Raw genomic sequence first — 23706 nt, forward strand, 5'->3', positions numbered from 1 at the left:
CACTCGTATCATTTAACGCATGATAGCCAAGCTAAAAATTTTGGACTTTACGCAACAATTTTCTGTTAACCATAATATTTGGGTGGGGGTATCATCAAATAAGTCGAAAATTAAACTTTCTGAAAAGGAGAGAAAAAATAATTTGCTTCCAGCTGAAGAAATTTCTATGTATAATTTATCAATAGTTACTTAAGTTATATCAGTAGGAAAGAAAGGATATGTGTGTTTTTATGCCCCACCTACAATAGTAGAGGGGCATTATGTTTTCTGGTCTGTACGTCCGTCCGTCTGTCCCGTTTCAGGTTAAAGTTTTTCGTCTAGGTAGTTCTTGATAAAGCTGAAGTCCAATCAACTTGAAACTTATAAAAAAGAAGATGTGGTATGATTGCCAATGAGACAACTATCCACAAAAGACTACTGCATTGTCAGCTATAAAAAGCTCCTTAGTACATATGTTGCTTATGATATAATCTTTCTAATTTTAAAGCCAAATTAGACTTTTGACCCCAATTTCACGGTCCACTGAACATAGAAAATGAAAGTGCAAGTTTCAGTTTAAAGTTTTTGGTGACGTTGAAGTCCAATCAATTTGAAACTTAGTACACACGTTCCCAATGGTATGATCTTTCTAATTTTAATGCCAATTTAGTTTTTTTTTACCAAATTTCACGGTCCATTGAACATGGAAAATGATAGTGGGAGTGGGGCATCCATGTACTTTGGACACATTCTTGTTTAAGGATGATATCTTATTTAAAAAATGTGTGTTTTTTGTAGGTTGAATCTTATCATGATGAATGGCATTGTACAGAGATTCTGGCTAAGTTCTGTTTTCTTTTTCCTTCTGTCTGTGGCTGACAGAACATTTAAACAGGTAATTTAGAATAAACGAATTAATCTTCACAGGACTCTAAATTTAATTAAGACTAGAACACACCCACGAAATCGCGGGCATATACAGCTTGTAGACTGTTGCAGGATGATTTTTTGTAAAAGATATTATGTATGGAGAATTTCATAAAAGGTATCAAAAGCCCTCTATCTTTTTCCAAAGTCCGATATTTGTTTCCTTTCTGTTAAATTCAATTATTTTCGTGTGTCTGGCCTCAGACCACAATTATTCTTCTCCTTTGCTACAATGCTTCTTTTGGTAAAAGTCAAATCAAATTAACAATTTACACCGTTTCAAACATGAAATAAATGTAACTGCTTATATATAGACCATTATTAGTCTAATAAAATATGCTTCTAGGACAATCCATCAGTGTTTTCTTTTTCTTTTGAGAGCCTTATTAACATGCCAATGGTAGGATATGAATCATGTATAAATGACTAAGGCTAATTTGAGGGGTGGTCGGACGGGTCCTGATCCCGAAATCCCGGACGTAAAACCATGAAATCCCGAGATGCAGAATTTAAAGAAATGCATATCCCGAAATCAAAAAATATATTCCCGGATCCCGTAAGGATCAATCCCCAAATCCCGAGCTTAAAAACACTCGATCCCGACGCCCCGAAAAAGATCCTGTCTACTTCTAATCTCTACCTTACTTTCATTTTTGCCAAATCACTATTTTCTCTTTCAACAATAAATTGTTATGCCCCATTTATGGGCATTATGTTTTCTAGTCTGTACATCCGTTCGTTCGTCCGTCCGTGTCTGTCCCGCTTCAGGTTAAAGTTTTTGGTCGAGGTAGTTTTAGATGAAGTTGAGCATGTTTTATTTATTTTAATATATATGCAAGTGGTATGATCCCTTAAATAGTAAAAATTTCAAAGAAAACAGTAGACAGAATCAGGGCCGACTTTCTATACTAACATACTAACATACTAAGATAGAAAGTCCCTGACAGAATACAGACAGTCTCTATATATTAAAGTAGTATAATCGTAGTTTACATGTAGATAAACGCGAAAAATAATTGTCTTCTCTAAGGAGGTATGATAGTTGTGGTTCTTGCGATCTAAACACCATGATATGAAACGCGAACAATAATTGTCCTCTCTAAGGAGATATATAATAGTTGTGATTCTTGCGATCTAAACACCATGATATTGAGAACGCTCTGAATGGCTTATTTTTTTTCCCATTTTTGTTATCCATCATACGATTGGTTGTACTTGTGTCAAATGTTTTACTTATTTTAATATATATACAACTGGTATGACCCCTTAAATAGTAAACATTTCAAAGAAAACAGTAGACAGAATACAGAGAGTCTCTATATATTAAAGTAGTATAATCGTAGTTTACATGTAGATAAACGCGAAAAATAATTGTCCTCTATAAGAAGGTATAATAGTAGTGGTTCTTGCGATCTAAACACCATGATATGGAGAACGCTCTGATTGGATTATTTATTTTTCATTTTTGTTATCTATCATACGATTGGTTGTATTTGTGCATCTTTAAAACCGGAAGTCTTATCTATGACTAAAAGTCAGTCCGATGACGAAATCATATCCGGACTCCTTTTTGTCGTTTTTCTCCCAAAATAACTCAATCTGAATAATCATAAGAATGGATGACAAATGCGACTATGCATGTTACCTAAAGAACACAGAGGCATGATGATTGATTTATTGTGGAAGGAAGAGAAGCGACACCCAAAATGAGGTCTTCTCGTTTAATAGTATAGATACTTGCCAATTTTTAATAGTTTCCGATGTTGGGATTGAAAGAACAAGAGACTACTGGAAATCTTTAATGGATGTCATCCATTTTGTCATCCAGTATGTTGTGGTTTTGTGTATATATATGTGCTTAAATGCCATACAAACTACTTTGAAAGCATTTTAAGCATTATTTAGTTTATATAATATCGGATTTTAAAAATGGAAATGGGGAATGTGTCGAAGAGACAATAACCCAATCAAAGAGTTAAAAAAAAGAGCTGAAGGCCAAAATTTGATCTACAACACAGCAAGAAAATCCCGCACCTGGAGACGGACTTAACAGTTCTCATTGAAAATATACCTTAAAACTTGCCACATCAGGAGAGTCAAAAAGTATAATGCTTGTTTTAACTGTTTAAGATTCAGCACATTTTAAAAGCACTTGAAAATTTTTGATTTATGTTATCCACTAAATAGTCTTCTCATTTTTTTGTTGACTTCAGAGGTTGTGTGACAGAACAGGCCTCTACAATAACTTTTTTTTATACGACCGCAAAATTTGAAAAATTTTTCGTCGTATATTGCTATCACGTTGGCATCGTCGTCTGCGTCGTTGTCGTCGTCGCCGTCGTCGTCCGAATACTTTTAGTTTTCGCACTCTAACTTTAGTAAAAGTGAATGGAAATCTATGAAATTTTAACACAAGGTTTATGACCACAAAAGGAAGATTGGTATTGATTTTGGGAGTTTTGGTCCCAACATTTTAGGAATTAGGGGCCAAAAAGGGCCCAAATAAGCATTTTCTTGGTTTTCGCACTATAACTTTAGTTTAAGTTAATAGAAATCTATGAAATTTTGACACAAGGTTTATGTCCACAAAAGAACAGTTGGGATTGATTTTCGGAGTTTTGGTTTCAACAGTTTAGGAATTAGGGGCCAAAAAAGGGCCCAAATAAGCATTATTCTTAGTTTTCGCACAATAACTTTAGTTTAAGTAAATAGAAATCTATGAAATTTAAACACAAGGTTTATGACCATAAAAGGAAGGTTGGTATTGATTTTGGGAGTTTTGGTCCCAACAGAATAAGGGGCCCAAAGGGTCCAAAATTAAACTTTGTTTGATTTCATCAAAATTGAATAATTGGGGTTATTTGATATGCCGAATCTAACTGTCATGACTGTGTATGTAGATTCTTAACTTTTGGTCCCGTTTTCAAATTGGTCTACATTAAGGTCCAAAGGGTCCAAAATTAAACTTAGTTTGATTTTGACAAAAAATGAATCAGTTAGGTTCTTTGATATGCTGAATCTAAAAATGTACTTAGATTCTTGATTATTGGCCCAGTTTTCAAGTTGGTCCAAATTGGGGTCCAAAATTAAACTTTGTTTGATTTCATCAAAAATTGAATAAATGGGGTTCTTTGATATACCAAATCTAACTGTGTATGTAGATTCTTCATTTTTGGTCCTGTTTTCAAATTGGTCTACACTAAAGTCCAAAGGGTCCAAAATTAAACTTAGTCTGATTTTAACAAAAATTGAAATCTTGGGGTTCTTTGATATGCTGAATCCAAAAATGTACTTAGATTTTTTATTATGGGCCCAGTTTTCAAGTTGGTCCAAATCAGGATCTAAAATTATTATATTAAGTATTGTGTAATAGCAAGTCTTTTCAATTGCACAGTATTGCGCAATGGCAAGAAATATCTAATTGCACAATATTGTGAAATAGCAAATATTTTTTTAATTAGAGTTATCTTTCTTTGTCCAGAATAGTAAGCAAGAAATATCTAATTGCAAAATATTGTGCAATAGCAAGATTTTTTTTTAATTGGAGTTATCTTTCTTTGTCCAGAATCAACTTAAATCTTTGTTATATACAATATACAATGTATATTCACTTTTTACTACCAACTGATAAATTAAAATAATCTTTACCATTCAGTGATAACAAGCAGTTTTTTTACATCTTAATATTTTATGATGTATTTAAATGAGTAGTTATTGTTGCAAACTCCATTAGAAATTTTAATTGAGATTAGTTTTGGAATAAGGGAAAGGGGGATGTGATTAAAAAAATTGGGTTCAATTTTTCTCATTTGAAATTTCATAGATAAAAAAGAAAATTTCTTCAAACATTTTTTTGAGAGGATTAATATTCAACAGCATAGTGAATTGCTCTAAGAGAAAACAAAAATTTTAAGTTCATTAGAACACATTCATTCTGTGTCGGAAACCTATGCTGTGTCAACTATTTAATCACAATCCAAATTTAGAGCTGAATCCAGCTTGAATGTTGTGTCCATACTTGCCCCAACCGTTCAGGGTTCAACCTCTGCGGTCGTATAAAGCTACGCCCTGCGGAGCATCTGGTTCAACTTGTCCAGTAGGACAAGTACATACCAAAACTTACTTGTCCGAATGAAATTGTAACATGTCCAAAAAAAATCTTAATATTAACCTTTTTTGCATATCAAGTTGATTCAAGGAACAATATGAATTAAAAAAAATTGAACAGAATTTGATTTATATCCTTTGAAATACTTTTAAAAGATATGAGCCATGAACAACTAAATTTAGTTGTGTCACAGGACTTAGGTTTTAGTTTTTATCAATGCTAAAGTCTCATCATACTTTGCACATGAGGCACCATCTGATTGGCCTCTAAATGTACACTCATTTGATTTTTATCCTATTTTTTTAAAGTTTATTCAAATGCAATCAATAAAAAGAATATGAGGTATGATTGTCAATGAGACAAAAGACCAAATGACACAGAAATTAACAACTATAGGTCACTGCATTGCAAGTATTGTTTTTTCTACATAAAGATCAAACATGATTTGATGATTTTTATGGTAAATAATTTCCTCATTCTTATTTAAAAAATATATTATGGACATTGGTATTAATTATTATAAAGCAACAAAATAAGTTAGGAAAAGAAGTTCTGATTTGTCTTGGTCCAGAAATGTCTACTGCCTTGCCAAACTGTATATCAATCATGTCTATGAAATATGTCTCCTACGGTGCCCAACTGTCTATTAAACTTGGAGCCGAATCATTTCCGAGCTGGTGACAAACTGTCTTTTAAAAAGCGCATGGTTGAATGGGATCGGTAAGACTGGTTTCTGAGAAAAGTGTGCTTTTTACCTGTTAAAAGTACTTGACAAAGAACCAGTTTTAAATTATCGATTGCAAGTCTGAGGGGTCTTGAGAAATAAAAAGTTTCAATTAGTTTCAGTTTAAAAAGGAAAGATGTCAAACAAATCTTCTTTTCTTGTTTTTTTTGTTAATAATTATACTTTGTTCATCAAAGTTTGATTCAAATTTATTTTCTGCAGAATGATTCTACTTGTCCCATCGGACAAGCTTGGTATAGCTTTTACTTGTCCGACCTTTTTTACCTCTGGTACCGGACAATCGGACAAGCGTTATTGTCGAGGCCTGCAGAATTTATTATCAGTGATGTTCTCAGTGATCCAAGACACTATAGGTTAACTATAGACAGAATAAATTTAAAAGTTTATTTTCTAAATTAAGCAAATTACAACATTCCGAAGACAGCCAGAAAAATGTTGCTAAATCAAGTAGATTGTTGTGCAAAATAGTTATCTTTTTTATTTCCAGAGATTACTGTATGCAAAACATTTCTGCTACTTAACATCATCAAGGAGGGCAAAGAAATTTGATATGCCACACTTCAGGTTGAATAAAGTCCGAAATATTAAAACTTGGTTGTCTATCAGGTCTTATTTAAAGGTAAGTAAAAATCACAGTAGTAAAATATCTTATAGTAATGGGCTAGAGATTGACTGATAGATTGATTGTACAAAAAGATATAGTGTATTTCGATGAAGGAGATATGTTTACTTTTGTTGACTCTTTGCCACAATGGTTTTGTTTACTTTTGTTGACTCTTTGCCACATTGGTTTTCCCCTTCGCACTTGTGTAATGCGATCTCCAGACATTTTCAAGAAAGGTTGTGCTGAGGTTTCTGCCTACAGAAATTTTGTCAGCGAATTATTGTCTTCAAAATTTGGACAATTAAAGAAATTTTTTCAGAAAAAAGTAAATGTTTATAAGTTTTATAACAAAAACTAGCCAATTAGTTATTTAAAAAAAAATTACATCATTTTTTTTTTTAATTTGAAGTGTCATATGACTTGAAAGACTGTGTTATAGCATGGAAGTATTATATTGACAGGAACTACAACGATTAATTAGCATTTATTTATAACCCGGATAGCCCTGTAGAAAAGATATGGGAACTGTCTAATTAGTACGCTGTCGTTAATTTCTTTTGTGACTATCTACGATGCCGCGGTCATAAATTGACCAGAGATACTTCTTATCAATCACGTGGTTTAAATCGAGACAGCTTAACAATATTACCTGTCGGAAAACACCTTTACTTATTTCAATCGCGTCGGTAGACCTTTATTCGTGAACTACTTATTTAAACAAATCGACTGATGCATAAAAAATGAAAATCGGCCCAGAATTAATTAGTCTACAACGATTTGAAATAGTGAGTGACATTATTTTATTAGTTTGTGTGTGAAGTTTAAATCGCGATTAAGGTGTGTTCCGGTTACCGCCGGTTAACAATAAATATATTTCATGAATATTAAAACTGTGTAGTTTAGAGTAATATATATGGTTAAGTTACTGGATAATCCTGGAAAGTAGAAATTTCCAGTTTACAATACGAAAATTAATCGAGCAAGTACGTACCAATCAACAAAATACAGCAGAATAAAACAGAGATCTAACTACGTTATATAGCTATTTATATAATACATTTCTGTCCCCTAAAATATGTTATCACTATCCGACCAAATGAAACCGTCCAAATGATCTTGGTAAATATTTTTAAACAGCCGCACAAGAATTTGTATAATGTCACTATACAAATCCTTGAGTCGCAGTACTAAAAAAAAATTTCAACACATCGGGGTTCAGCTGAACCATAGATGTAATACTACATCTATGGCTGAACATTTGTATATACCAACCAATGATCTTACCCTGGATTTAGAGAGAAGCTTAATAATTTCTACATTTATCTAAAATCTCTTTGATCTTTTGATTTTATCAGAACGATCATTTACAATTGTCTTAAATATGCAGGAAATGTGTGCCACTCAGTGGAGTAAACAGTAGTTATTATATAATCACAACTTGCGATATATATAACATAAAGTGCAATTTCTACCGAAAAATAAATCAATGAATAAAAATGGGGCATTTATTCAATAACTTTGGTACAAATTTCCATCGTCAATGTGTTTTTCTATAGAATTAATGATGACTCGCGTTAATCCACCAATCACTCAATCGGCACACATATGCAAATATAAGGTAACGGAATCTGCCGAGGTTTGCCGATTGCTGTTTCCTAAGAATTTATCACAACTTTCGATTTCTTCGTTTATTTCTGTAATTCCGAAAGCAACCGAGAATGACAATATTGGTGGGCACCACACGCTGGTATGTAAATAATGTGCCATGTTTCAAGCTCATTAACATGTTATTAAATTGCGCGCGTCATCGCAGATGAAACATTTGAAGTCGGGTCGTAGTAGTTCCTGTCAAAATAATACTTCCATGGTTATAGATAAGAATAAAAATATCAAATTAAGAATAGGTTATTCTGGAATCATTACTTTTGGTAAATTTTGTATTTTGTTTTCCTTCAGAAACGAGGTCCCCAAAGATCTGTAGATGTGATTGTATCAGCGTCATTCCTAATCACCATAGTGCTCATAACATTAATGTGTTTGCAGGTAGGTGATAGTAAACAACGATAGCATTGTCTTAAGTTCTTGTAATTTTTGAAAACTTAGACAGAAGCATTCATATGACATCAAAAGACTGCATATACAGTGAACAGTTCATTAGTAAATGCACGGACAACATTTGGCTGCCGCCTGGCCGGCCACCTGCTGTACATCCCCAAATCAATAACCGACACTATTGTCACAAAAATCAGGTTAAAATGTGAAGATTTTTTTATTACATAAATGTTGTCTGTGCATTTACTCATGAACTGTTCAACCAAAGCTTTTTACATTTTAATATGATGTTATCGACAATAAAATGGAAGTCAAGTTCAATAATGACAATTTTGACTTTTACGGTTCTGGAGTTGGTTCTTGAAAGATTGAAAAATGGTGTTTCCAGTCCTGTCCGTTCATTAACTCATGAACTGTTTAATCAAAGCTTTTAAAATTCAAATATGTTGTTACTGATGACAAAATGGAGGTCAAGTTCAATAATGACGATTTTCACTTTTACGGTTCTGGAGTTGGTCCGAGACCACAATTGTCGTCCCTTGATTTTCGTTGTTCACGAATATAGTCCCTATTGTTAACAGTGGGTTACTTGCCAATAATTTTTAAACCCCTTCCAAATTTATTTCTCCATGTTTAATGCCTCAAATTGTAAGTAGTGGGGTGAAATTACACTGTAAAAAAATTTGGGTCCAGAATTTTACAGGAAAGTAGTGATTTGGTCCAGCTGAAAAAGGTTAAAAATTAGCACTTCGGAAGCTGTCAAAAGATTTCAAGACACCCTAAACACAAAATTGTCCATATTTTGAGTTAGAGGCGATGAAGTTTTCTATAATTTTGATATAACTTGTCCCAAAAGTAGTACAACACACTGTAAAAATTTCATTGAGAAAGCGCAGGTGGGATTTTTTTAATTTTCATTTATGTTCTAAAAGAAATGCACTACGAATTAATTGTGTTCTCGGACCTAAGAGGTGAAGTCTGTAAATATAGAATCTGTACTTTGGCAACTTCCCTAAATGATTTGGTGGTGTCAATTTGTCAAATAGCATGAAACTAAAGGATTTAAACTTTTATTTTATAGAATTTCTTCAAAAATGACAAATTTTAGCATTTTATGGTCAAAATAGGCATTTTAAGGCTTTTTCAATATTGATGCAAACATGGCATCCTGACTTTCTATCTGAAAGGTTTTCATGTGTCAATACTTGTGTTTCTATGCCTTTATCTAGTTCTTTTACTTGTTTATGAACTCAGAATCTACAGAAAAGAAGATTATCTCAGACAATATGTACAAAATGTGTTGTATAAATGACCCTTGTCTAACGCCCTGTTTGGATGAAGTCAAAAGTGGGGTTCTTGGTACATAAAATTTGAAGTCCACAATCAAGAGCTCACTAAATTTGTATCAAAAGCACTTTACAATGTCTATTGTACCTGTTCCATCTCACATAATATCTTTCTTTTCTTCTGTAGGATAGCAAGTGGTTTAAATATAAGCCTGTTGAGACTAAAATGGCATTCAAGTTTTTCATTAAAAAGGCAAAATTCTTTGTATCAGACCATACTGTCTGTAAGAAAAGTTAATTGCAAGAGTCTTTCTGTGCTCAGATTTGTTGTATCATGTCACATGAGTATAGAAATGATAAAAAAGACACAATTTTTTATTTCTTATAGCCTCAATATGCATTTTTTAATGTAAATATGTGGCACGGCCTAAATTGACCCTTATTTTTTTCCAGTCTTACTTGGCTTAAGACCCTTTTAAACTAATATGATGTGTTATTTGTGACTTTTCTTTCCATTTAAAGTACATTCAATACATATGTAAGGATTATTTATAACCAAAAAGCTTCACAAATTTAAAATTGCTGGAAAAAATTACATCTTCATGTAAGGCCCCCTTTCATTGAAAAACCTCAATTTTTAGGCCCAGGCTGATATAAATTTGACTTTTGAATAATTATGCTAAGTCTGATAAATCAAATGAGTACTCTATTGCTTTAAGTACATAATAAATGATATATTAGAGCATTTAAAAAGTATTTTTTGGCAATATTTTAATTTTCAAAGCCCAAAATGTTGATAGTTGAAATTATTCAATTTTAACGTCAAAATTTAACACGCAAAGATGAGTATAGAATTTAACATATTGTCTATAATATATATCCTATTGTTATGAAACTTTGCAAGCAGTGTTATAATTTATTAAGCTTTGGTCATACCAAGTTTTTTTAAGATTTGTCAACTCTTTCTATCCTATTAGGTCCGAGACCACAATTGTCGTCCCTTGATTTTCGTTGTTCACGAATATAGTCCCTATTGTTAACAGTGGGTTACTTGCCAATAATTTTTAAACCCCTTCCAAATTTATTTCTCCATGTTTAATGCCTCAAATTGTAAGTAGTGGGGTGAAATTACACTGTAAAAAAATTTGGGTCCAGAATTTTACAGGAAAGTAGTGATTTGGTCCAGCTGAAAAAGGTTAAAAATTAGCACTTCGGAAGCTGTCAAAAGATTTCAAGACACCCTAAACACAAAATTGTCCATATTTTGAGTTAGAGGCGATGAAGTTTTCTATAATTTTGATATAACTTGTCCCAAAAGTAGTACAACACACTGTAAAAATTTCATTGAGAAAGCGCAGGTGGGATTTTTTTAATTTTCATTTATGTTCTAAAAGAAATGCACTACGAATTAATTGTGTTCTCGGACCAGTTATGGTTCTTGAAAGATTGGAAAATGACGTTTTCAGTCCTGTCTGTGCATTAACTCACGAACCGTTTAACCTAAGCTTTTCAAATGTTAATATGCTGTTACTGACAACAAAACAGAGGTCAAGTTTAAGAATGAAGATTTTGACTTTTACTTTTCTGGAATTACGGTTCTTGAAAGATTGAAAATGGTGTTTGCAGTTGTGTCCGTGTATTTACTCACAAACTGTTCAACCAAAGCTTTTAAAATTCAAATATGTTGTTACTGATGACAAAATGGAGGTCAAATTCAATAATGGCGATTTTCATTTTTTCTGTTCAGGAGAAATGGTTTTTGAAAGATTGAAAAATTGTGTTACCAGTCATGTTGTTTCATTTACTCATGAACCATTCGACCAAAGCTTTTCAAATTTTAATATGTTGTTACTGATGACAAAATGGAGGTCAAGTCTGATATTGATGAGTTTCACTTTAACCGTTCATCAATTATGGTTCTTGTGATATTTAAAAATGCCAGGACACAAATATTAATAAATCTGGTTTGCTGTCGCTCTGTCTTCTGGTTGATAAACTTGTTTGCAGTCAACATTAAAATTTGACAGACAGCAGACAAGACACATGGTTTTGGAAGTGATACGAAAACTGTGTTAATTTAATTGGCTTATCCAGCATCATTAGAGTCCAGGGCTTCCAAAACGGTCATATATTCCGGACATTTGTGTAATGTCCGGTAAAAGTCCGGCTGGGCAAAGCATGAAACGGTCATATACATTTTAGTTTTCAAGGCTTTTTCAGTCATTTTCACATAATTCACGATCTTTTTGACCCAACCTTTTGCCTTTAGCATCCACACATTTCTGGTCATAAAAGTGACATGATGATTAATTACTATCGAAACATCCCCTACTTCAATACTTTCTAATTTTAATCAAGGCTAATTAGTTGTTGGGACAGGTGATATCTACCTGTTCAGCTGACAGGTAAACAATGTTCAGTCGTAACCAGACATTGTATAAATTGATCGGTCTATTCACAATTATTTTCTTACATTTCAGCGGTTTGTAGCTCATTGATTTAGTCCAAAAGATTAAAATTATAAGAAATAAATTTATCTACATGATTTGATGAAAAATTTTAAAAGGTTTAAATGAAAAATCGTCAGAACTACGTTGAATGAGCTAGAACACGTGTGTGCATGTGCAAAGGTGGGAAATTTAATTATGCATCCTTTATTTCTTCAAAATGCTAAAATTATCATTGATACCTGTATTTAAACGTTCATTTCAAGTATTTTGTTGAAGAAATAACGTGGAAAGAGCTTCTTCACTCAGTCATGCTTTGTAAATGTACACGGATTTTACGTATCCGTTTATGGTCCATGTTTTACCATTGTCAAGTCAACATCCGGTTTTAGAAAAACGTGATTTTAAAAACGAAAATAAAGTTTTTGACATGTCATTTTGCACAAATAAAGAGTCTATGGCAGATATGAGCACGCTGATGTGCACACTTTGAATGATGCACTGCCAATTTAACAGTTTACATCCAAACATCAAATTCATATCAAAGTAAAGTTTAAAATCGTTTTTTAATCTAATGTCATTATCATTGGAATGGCCATCTGATTACCATAATTGCCTTTTGTGACCAAGTCTTAAGGGATTAAAATCGGGATCAGATATAAAATGTCCGGCTGGCTCAAATGTTTTTTGGAAGCCCTGCATTAGACTATAGTACTACCTTTCCATTGGCTATTTTAAGGTCATTGATAACTTTCAAAGGTTAAGATGATATCGATGTACATTTCGTTCATGGAAACTGACATTATTGTATGATTTCTTCAATGATATGCAAATTCTTACAAAGCACTCAAAGTTTTCACCTGAAAATCTCCTTTTTTTTCAATTTTTTTTTACATGCTGAAGCTTTCAAAAAGTTTGAAAATGGCTGATGTTAAAAGTTTGACACTAGAATTAGACATATGACATCACTCGTGGTATACAAAAGACAAGATCAATGTTTTCCAGAATTTTTAACTTTTATCACAAAAAGAGTATTGACCATAGGAGAAATATATATAGGTTTAACAACATGATATCAGCTCTCGTTATTTGATTTAAATAGTAATGATAAATATAGATTCTACCACTGCATTGAGTGTGATACGATATTTATCCTCACGAGACAGTTAAATTTTCAAATTTAAAACGTGAGGCTCGCGGAGCGTTTTAAATATTTAAAATTTAACTGTCCAGAGTGGAGAAATATCGTATTACACGAGATTTGGTGGTGGAACCTGTTTCTCTAATGATTTTCAAACAATACGCAGGCAAACTTATCCTGCTTTGCGACTGATCTGCAAAAAGATGTGTTCTTTCTATGTGACGTCATCAGACATGGTCACCTTTTTTCGTGCTGTCACAATAGGAAATTCAGATGAAAGCAAGAAAATTTGGCGTCATAATCGGATTTTAACCAATGAAGAACTGAGATCAAACTAACCACAGGTTGATTAATTTTTTTTATACAATGTGTGCAGAAAAGGATAAATTGACGAAAAAATAGAGAAACTTGTTTATTATTCATTTATTACATGCATGTTGAAATTAGATAGCTTATTATGAAATCTATAATTACAGCATATTTATTTAAGAAATTGTATTTTCCAGTTATTAAAAGATGCAGACACGTATTTAGATTTCCTGTGTAACTGGGAATTATTATTCTGGAGTATGACACTAGGTGTCTATCTCTTTCGATTTCTCACGCTTGGTCTCAAGATCAACAAAAAGTATCGTAACCTATCTGTACTGATCACAGAACAGATTAACTTGTATCTACAGATGGAACAGAAACCTCACAAGAAAGAGGAACTCATGGTAGCTAATAATGTACTCAAACTAGCAGAGGATCTACTCAAGGTGAGTTTTCATGTAGTTTCTTGTTAATGTACTCAAACTAGCCGAGGATCTACTCAACGTGAGTTTCATGTGGTTTCTTGTTAATGTACTCAAGGTGGGTTTTCATGTGGTTTCTTGTTAATGCACTCAAACTAGCCGAGGATCTACTCAAGGTGGGTTTACATGTGGTTTCTTGTTAATGTACTCAAACTAGCCGAGGATCTACTCAAGATGGGTTTTCATGTGGTTTCTTGTTGATGTACTCAAACTAGCCGAGGATCTACTCAAGGTGGATTTTCATGTGGTTTCTGGTTATTGTACTCAAACTAGCCAGGATCTACTCAAGGTGGGTTTTCATGTGGTTTCTTGTTAATGTACTCAAACTAGCCGAGGATCTACTCAAGGTGGGTTTTCATGTGGTTTCTTGTTTATGTACTCAAACTAGCCGAAGATCTTCTCAAGGTGGGTTTTCATGTGGTTTCTTGTTAATGTACTCAAACTAGCCGAGGATCTACTCAAGGTGGGTTTTCATGTGGTTTCTTGTTTATGTACTCAAACTAGCCGAAGATCTTCTCAAGGTGGGTTTTCATGTGGTTTCTTGTTAATGTACTCAAACTAGCCGAGGATCTACTCAAGGTGAGTTTTCATTCGGTTTCTTGTTAATGTACTCAAACTAGCCGAGGATCTACTCAAGGTGAGTTTTCATGTGGTTTCTTGTTAATGTACTCAAACTAGCCGAGGATCTACTCAAGGTGGGTTTACATGTGGTTTCTTGTTAATGTACTCAAACTAGCCGAGGATCTACTCAAGATGGGTTTTCATGTGGTTTCTTGTTAATGTACTCAAACTAACCAAAGATCTACTCAAGTTGAGTTTTCATGTGGTTTCTGGTTTCTTGTTAATGTACTCAAACTAGCCGAGGATCTTCTCAAGGTTAGTTTTCATGTGGTTTCTGGTTAATGGACTCAAACTAGCCGAGGATCTACTCAAGGTAAGTTTTCATGTGGTTTCTTGTTAATGTACTCAAACTAGCCGAGGATCTACTCAAGGTTAGTTTTCATGTGGTTTCTGGTTAATGTACTCAAACTAGCCAAGGATCTACTCAAGGTAAGTTTTCATGTGGTTTCTTGTTAATGTACTCAAACTAGCCGAGGATCTACTCAAGGTGGGTTTTCATGTGGTTTCTTGTTAATGTACTAAAACTAGCCGAGGATCTTCTCAAGGTGAGTTTTCATTTGTGTTGTTGTACTCTGGATTCATTGTGTTTTTTGGTTGATACCAATTTTGTAGATTCTGTTGGTATAGGTTTAATGGGGTATGGGAGTATAAATTTTAAATAATACTATTTTTCTATACTTTGCCAAAACATAGTATATATTGTGATATGTTTGAAAATATAATAAAAATGATCTCAAGCTACAGGTTGTGACAAAATGACAGATAATGGATGAATTATACTGAAAAAAATATCATTATTTGATTAGAAACTAAACTAAATCATAGAATTGTAAAATAAAATATGAGAAGATAGCTTTTAGAAAATGCTTTTGAGAAGAAAAAAAAAAGGTTCACAGTACATTTTTCATTGGCTAAAATAAAAAATAGCAAAATCTCTTGTCTAAAAATTCATTCGGAAAATGCACTATTTCAGAGTTACCTCCTCTTAAAATGCCAATGAAAAAAATAAAAATTTTGCAAAAATAATCTACACTTGAAAATCTGGACCCTTATTAGGTTCTCTGTCATTTACAATCCATTATGGCAAAAGACACCCATACTACCTTAACTTGAATTGTAATGTTAAAGTTGTACAAATTAATTATAGGCGTATATGCTTACTTTGGCAAAACTATTAAATGAAATATCAACAAATAATCCCTTTTTTAGCTCACCTGGCCCACAGGGCCAAGTGAGCTTTTCCCATCACTTTGCGTCTGGCGTCTGTCGTCGTGAACTTTTACAAAAATCTTCTCCTCTGAAACTACTGGGCCAAATTAAACCAAACTTGGTCACAATCATCATTGGGGTATTTAGTTTAAAAAATGTGTCCGGTGACCCGGCCAACCAACCAAGATGGCCGCCATGGCTAAAAATAGAACATAGGGGTAAAATGCAGTTTTTGGCTTATAACTCAAAAACCAAAGCATTTAGAGCAAATCTGACAGGGTTAAATTGTTCATCAGGTCAAGATCTATCTGCCCTGAAATTTTCAGATGAATCGGACAACCTGTTGTTGGGTTGCTGCCCCTGAATTGGTAATTTTAAGGAAATTTTACTGTTTTGGTTTATTATCTTGAATATTATTATGGATAGACATAAACTGTAAACAGCAATAATGTTCAGCAAAGTAAGATTTACAAATAAGTCAACATGACCAAAATGGTCAGTTGACCCCTTTAGGAGTTATTGCCCTTTATAGTCAATTTTTAACCATTTTTCGTAAATCTTAGTAATCTTTTATAAAAATCTTCTCCTCTGAAACTACTGGGCCAAATTAATCCAAACTTGGCCACAATCATCATTGGGGTATCTTGTTTAAAAAATGTGTCCGGTGACCCGGTCAACCAACCAAGATGGCCGCCATGGCTAAAAATAGAACATAGGGGTAAAATACAGTTTTTGGCTTACAACTCAAAAATCAAAGCATTTAGAGCAAATCTAACATGGGTAAAATTGTTCATCAGGTCAACATCTATTTGCCCTTAAATTTTCAGATATATCGAACAACCCGTTGTTGGGTTGCTGCCCCTGAATTGGTAATTTTATGGAAATTTTACTGTTTTGAGTTATTATCTTGAATATTATTAAAGATAGAGATAAACTGTAAACAGCAATAATGTTCAGCAAAGTAAGATTTACAAATAAGTCAACATGACCAAAATGGTCAGTTGACCCCTTTAGGAGTTATTGCCCTTTATGGTCAATTTTTAACCATTTTTCATAAATCTTAGTAATCTTTTACAAAAATCTTCTCCTCTGAAACTACTGGGCCAAATTAATCCAAACTTGGCCACAATCATCATTGGGGTATCTAGTTTAAAAAATGTGTCCGGTGACCCGTTCAACCAACCAAGATGGCCGCCATGGCTAAAAATAGAACATAGAGGTAAAATGCAGGTTTTGGCTTATAACTCAAAAACCATTGCATTTAGAGCAAATCTAACATGGGTAAAATTGTTCATCAGGTCAACATCTATTTGCCCTTAAATTTTCAGATATATCGGACAACCCGTTGTTGGGTTGCTGCCCCTGAATTGGTAAGTTTAAGGAAATTTTGCTGTTTTTGGTTATTATCTTGAATACTATTATAGATAGAGATAACCTGTAAACGCTTATTTGGGCCCTTTTTGGCCCCTAATTCCTAAAATGTTGGGACCAAAACTCCCAAAATCAATCCAAACCTTCCTTTTGTGGTCATAAACCTTGTGTTAAAATTTCATAGATTTCTATTCACTTTTACTAAAGTTAGAGTGCGAAAACTAAAAGTATTCGGACGACGACGACGCCTGAACATCATACCAATATACAACCAAAAAAATTTCAATTTTTGCAGTCGTATAAAAATGTGTCCGGTGACCCGGCCATCTAACCAAGATGGCCGCCATGGCTAAAAATAGAACATAGGGGTAAAATGCAGTTTTTGGCTTATAACTCAAAAACCAAAGCATTTAGAGCAAATCTGACTGGAGTAAAATTGTTTATCAGGTCAAGATCTATCTGCCCTTAAATTTTCAGATGAATCAGACAACCCGTTGTTGGGTTGCTGCCCCTAAATTGGTAAGTTTAAGGACATTTTGCTGTTTTTGATTATTATCTTGAATACTATTATAGATAGAGATAACCTGTAAACAGCAATAATGTTCAGAAAAGTAAGATTTACAAATAAGTCAACATGACTGAAATGGTCAATTGACCCCCTAAGGAGTTATTGTCCTTTATAGTCAATTTTTAACAATTTTCATAAAATTTGTAAATTTTTACTAACATTTTCCACTGAAACTACTGGGCCAAGTTCATTATAGATAGAGATAATTGTAAGCAGCAAGAATGTTCAGTAAAGTAAGATGTACAAACACATCACCATCACCAAAACAGAATTTTGTCATGAATCTATCTGCTTCTTTTGTTTAATATTCACATATACCAAGGTGAGCGACACAGGCTCTTTAGAGCCTCTAGTTTTAATAATCAACCATAATGTATACCCACAAAAATAAACTTGTGCATTAATGCACATTAATGCACATTACATTCTAAGTTGTTTATACAGTACTACTAAAAGTTCAAGGTTGACGTTTTTATAGTTTTATAGAAATTTCCCTGTGATTGACTTGTTCTTAGCTATTTATTTGTCAAATTCATTTATTTGCCTTTCTCTGTGGTGGTATGAGGGAAAATACCATGATTAATGAACTCATGAACTCATTTAGAAAGAACACAAAACTTAATGTAGTAAAATCTTAAATCTCAGCATGTCCCCTGCTGCTACATGATGTATGCAAGTATCGATCAACTATTTTGAAGGAAATTATGACCTTTTGAGATGATTTTTTTTGTTTACAGTTTTGGTAGTGTAGCAAGCTTTTTTATTTGTTTACAGTTTTTAGTGATGTAGCAAGTCAAAATACTTGGAAAGAACCAGATTTTCAACAGATTTGTTTTTATAAGCTTAGCCTATTATTCTTTATGACTTTAAGAAATGTTTTATATTGATTTTTTTTCAGGAACTTGAAAGTCCATTTAAAGTATCAGGGATAACAGCTAACCCAGTGATTTACAATATAACCAGAGTTGTTGTACTGTCAGCATTTTCTGCTGTTCTTACAGAACTTCTTGGCTTCAAGCTCAAACTCTATAAAATCAAACTCAAAGCTTAATGAAGATTCATGTTTCACGTAACAGTCCCTCACACAGTTTCAGGGAGTTAGATCAAGTTTTACAGAATCAAGAGGAGTACAAAAGCTTCGACATAGGCACTACACAAACATAATCGACTGAGTCAAACTTCAGTCATAGAAAAGAAAAGGCAGCCAGCCATACAGTCATCTAGAAAGCTAGACATTAAGAGATTTATATTAAGTTTTATAATGCTGGAATAAAATTAAGCAGTTCTTGAGACGTCTGGCTTTATGCTCAAAGTTCTTAAAATGAAGTTATGTTCCTTATAAAGGTTGTAGTATTTTCATTATTTTGGTTTTTTTTTACCCTTATTTTAGAAGGGCTCATAATAATTATAGTAATCATCTTAATCAGACAGTTTCATTTTGTCTAACTATACTGTAAATTCAGAAATTATAGAGTGCATTTATTGTTGCAATTTTGTAAGAAAGGACAAAACTACAAGATTAATAATTGCAATAATAAATGCATGCAATAATTCCTGAATTTACAGTAAAAGTAAGGTTGCTTGGTTTTTTTTTATTATTGAACCATGATATAATATTACTTGGGGGTTCATTATTATATGAGTGATACCTTCATGTATTTAAGGATGTACTTAGGTGAGGTTTTGGAATATGTGACAAATGTTCGGACTCCTTGGTGTTTTTCCATACAATACAATGTAAAACATTTTGCCCCATAACACCCATTTATTTTTTCACATAAGACTAAATAGCTCATGAAAGGTCATTTACCAAAATTTTAGAAGATTCTTAATTTTTCTTTCTTTTGTTTTGAGACCAAATAATACCAATGCAAATATAAGGTAAAAGTCCGAGTCAGCCTTTTCCCGCCATATTTTAATTCTCAAATATCTCGAAAAGGAGGTCCATGACCTATCAATATTTTTAGCTTATCTTTATCCTTAATTGATGCTCTACCAGCTTATAGTATCAATTTTAACTTCTTAATTCATTAATTTTCACCTAACCTCACCTAAGTATATCCTTAAGTGAATTTCAATTTTTATATTCAGAGAATGATAAATTTTCTTTAGGCTTATATACAGACTTTTAAATTGCCAAAACCACCAAATCAATTATCCGCAAAATTTCATCAAATGATTATTTACTAAATTCACCAAAATTTGTATCTATAAAAATAAAAAAATCCAAAGAAACTGTATATATAATCAAACTAGTCAATATGTTTTTTGGTCACCCCTTTGTTAAATGCCCAATGATTTGTTAGGCCAGTATGAATAGCATAGTATTATTCTTTCAGTGGGTACTTAACAAAATGTTATGAATTTCAATTTGTATGTGGCTATTTTGATCACCTTTGGTTTTTGGTGGCCTCATGGTACTCAGTCTTTAGTTTTTTATGTAGTGTAATATGGTCTTGTATTATTTGGTCTTTGTTCTACTGTTTGCCATAGGATTTTTCTACTTTCTAGTGAATTTGAATACCTTTCTGGTATTCATGATATCCTCCACCACTTTTTATGCTCTGTGTAATAAACTAGCAAATTAAACTTCATAAATCATTGTTCACACTAAAGAATATAATCTTAAATTACACGACCTGTTGGTGACCTTCTGCTGTTGTCTGCTCTATGGTCAGGTTGTTGTCTCTTTGGCACATTCCCCATTTCCATTCTCAATTTTATTGACTTTTTGACTTGAATTAGTAATAGTTTAATATTTAAACATTTGCGAAATATATATATTGTATACAATACACACTTTCTGTTTTCTGGAAAGATCACCAAAGTCAAATATACATAGTTCAATATTGTGATAGTTCTATTGTGAAATTATTAATCATTTTAAGACATTGTTTATAGACTAGCAAGAATTTGTTGCATATGTTTATTTCATAAACTGATTTCAGTAGACGAAAAACAGGTTCTGTATATCTGCATAAAAAAGACATTTTAATAAGAAATGATATCTATCTTCCACTTTAGATTACCAATTTTAACATTATCCGTTTATTTGTTGATTGAGCTAAAATAGCTCAATCTGGCTATATTACCCTAATAGAGCAATAGAAAATTATCTCCCTTTGATATTTTATGATAAATAAATTAAGTTAATTAATATATAGCCTGCACTTGCATAAAATGCACATTTCAGCTGTAAAAATTCATTTTTCTTCATAAATTGTTGGTAAAGAAATATCAGTTTCTCACTTATTATTTGGAAGTGCAATCTAAAACTTAGTAGACATAATTAAAAAGTACTGCAAAATGTTTTAAAATATTTACTGTGAAAAATTATTCATCTGACATCAAAACAAATAGATGAGGGTTGAATATTTTTTACAGAAATATCCAATTCTGTTTTTTTTGTTGTTTTTTAAATCTTTGTATAAAAGTTTTATATTGCAATTCCAAATAATAAATATGAAACTGAAATGTCATGAAAATTTGTCAAAGGGAGTTAATTTTGTAAAGCCCAATTAAATGCATATTTTGGATGAAAAGCAAATCCTTAATTTATTACAATGCTTGCAAATTTCAGTTAAAATCAATATTAGATATAAAAGTAATAAAATGTGCCAAATATATTTATATTTATTGGGGAAAAATTAACAAAAGTTATAATTGTTATATATGTTCCTTTAAAAAAAGGTTCTAACATTATAATTGTATAATATTAACAATTTTCTTTCCTCAGCATTAATTATTTTTTAGTTAGGGTGTTTTTTATATCTTTTGCTTCTGCAGGGTTATGTAGTGCAATGATAATTGTCCATCTGCTTTTAATACTGATTCAAATTAAGTAAGTACTGTAAATTCAGAAATTATTGCATGCATTTATTATTGCGATTTTGTCATTTTAAACTAAAATGCGATTTTTATGTTTGCAATATTGAGAAAAGTCCTGATTGATTGATATTGAAAATTTCAAAATTATTGCATGCATTTATTATTGAGATTTTTGTCATTTTAAACTAAAAAATGCGATTTTTATGTTTGCAATATTGAGAAAAATCCTGATTGATTGATATTGAAAATTTCAAAATTATTGCATGCATTTATTATTGCGATTTTGTCATTTTAAACTAAAATGCGATTTTTATGTTTGCAATATTGAGAAAAATCCTGATTAATTCATATAGAAAATTTCAAAATACAAGTTTGAATTATTACAATTATAACCCTGTTGCATTTTTTGCAATAATTTCTGAATTTACAGTATGTTGTAAATCTCCAGATTGAAAAGTCTTGTTTCTGATTTTATTTTTTTAATTTTTTTTTTGGGGGGGGGATGAAATGTCCTCTAAACTACAGGCATATTTAAGGCATATTTCTCAGCAGTTCTACCTTCCATTTAAATATTTTGCAATGTAGTAAAGTGTCTAATGAGTAGAGCTTATACCCCTAAGGAATCATATTAAATTGACTTAATGTTCTCATGTGTAGTTTTAATTGCAATATTTTACACTTACTTTTCCATTGATAGTATTTGAATACTTTTTGACTTTCTTTTTCACTAATTCGTTATTTTTATTAGTCATATACATTTAAGTTTATCATAAATTTTATGATATATTATTTTGTAGTTGATAAATTATGTACAGTAATGATTGAGGGAGTTGTAAATACTTATGAACACTTTTGATCCTTCCAAAAGAAATCCTGATATTAAAGTAAATATACTACCGTATTTTGCAGTGTATAGTGCGCAGTTATGTTTATTACGTACCTTCTTTTCATCTCCACAAAATTGTGAAACAAAGTTGGTACCTATCAAAGGAAATCATACTTGTCCCTGGTCTCATTTTTTCCCCTGAAGTTTTAATTTGGGTAAATGAATTATAAAATAAAGATATGAGTTTCTTTTTGAAATATTGTTATTTAAACACATTTTGTTTTCTGATGATAAAAAAATTTGATAGATTGTTTAGAAAAAAATCCAGAAGAGTTCTGTAAGTAATAGAATAACCTTTCCAATGAAAAATATGCAACTACATTGAGCCATGCACTATGATGTTTATGTCGATAACCAAAGATTGATTTAAAGACAATGCTGATTTACTTATCAAGCAAAATAAAATGATAGGTGTGTTTCCTATTACATCTTTGAAAAAATAGGGTAGGTAGGTAGGTAGGTATGGATTTTTTTGTTTTTACAATTTTTTTTAAATTGAGTCTATGGGAGAGCAATTCTGAAAGTAACAGTGCTTATTTAAAAATGACCAAAAAAACTTTAAGGTAGGCTATTATTTCTAAGCTTGAAATATAGAGTACATAGGGAATTAGGAAACACACATATTTTTAATTTGGCCTAAATGCTTTAAATCCTTGTTCATGTTATTTTTAAAGTGTCATCCACTTATATATATTAAATTGTAATTAATATTAAAATCATTTATTGAGAGAGAAAATGAATGCTGACTTTTGAAAAGTTATTCACCTTTTAGTATAAAATTAGAATCATTTATTGAAAGAGAGAATAAATGTTGACCCATGAGTGTCTTGTAAGGTTAGTAAATATGTTGATACCGTACTTGGTCATGTATATTCTGCACTTTTTTATCTAAAATATGAAGTTGGTACAAAGGGTGCAGATTATACACAACTATAGACATTTTTTTCAATTTTACTTTTGTTAAAAGATGTATATTTTGTATTGAAAAGATATGCCAATATTGTGTTGTATTTTTGGCATCAGAGTTTATTGTTGTTATATTGTTCAGTTATATTGTTCATTATTGTGTCGTCAGGGAAGATTGTGTTTGTCTTTGCTTGTACATTATACAGAGGTTTGAAAAACCATTACATGTACCCC

The 23706-nt window shown here is 32.1% G+C and overlaps 1 protein-coding gene across 1 annotated transcript in view; it reads left to right on the plus strand.

Moving 5' to 3' along the window:
• Window positions 1-21188, plus strand: part of LOC143055289 (protein PHTF2-like) — a 50984-nt gene extending 29796 nt beyond the window's left edge. Inside the window, exons 12-16 of the mRNA XM_076228424.1 lie at window positions 778-874; window positions 6247-6378; window positions 8320-8406; window positions 13796-14047; window positions 18751-21188. Coding sequence (XP_076084539.1) covers window positions 778-874; window positions 6247-6378; window positions 8320-8406; window positions 13796-14047; window positions 18751-18903 — 721 coding nt within the window. The 3' untranslated portion in view covers window positions 18904-21188. The remainder of the gene's footprint in view (window positions 1-777; window positions 875-6246; window positions 6379-8319; window positions 8407-13795; window positions 14048-18750) is intronic.
• The last annotated feature ends 2518 nt before the right edge of the window (window positions 21189-23706 follow it).

The sequence above is a fragment of the Mytilus galloprovincialis genome, chromosome 12 (genome assembly GCF_965363235.1).
Source record: "Mytilus galloprovincialis chromosome 12, xbMytGall1.hap1.1, whole genome shotgun sequence".
Classification (NCBI taxonomy): domain Eukaryota; kingdom Metazoa; phylum Mollusca; class Bivalvia; order Mytilida; family Mytilidae; genus Mytilus; species Mytilus galloprovincialis.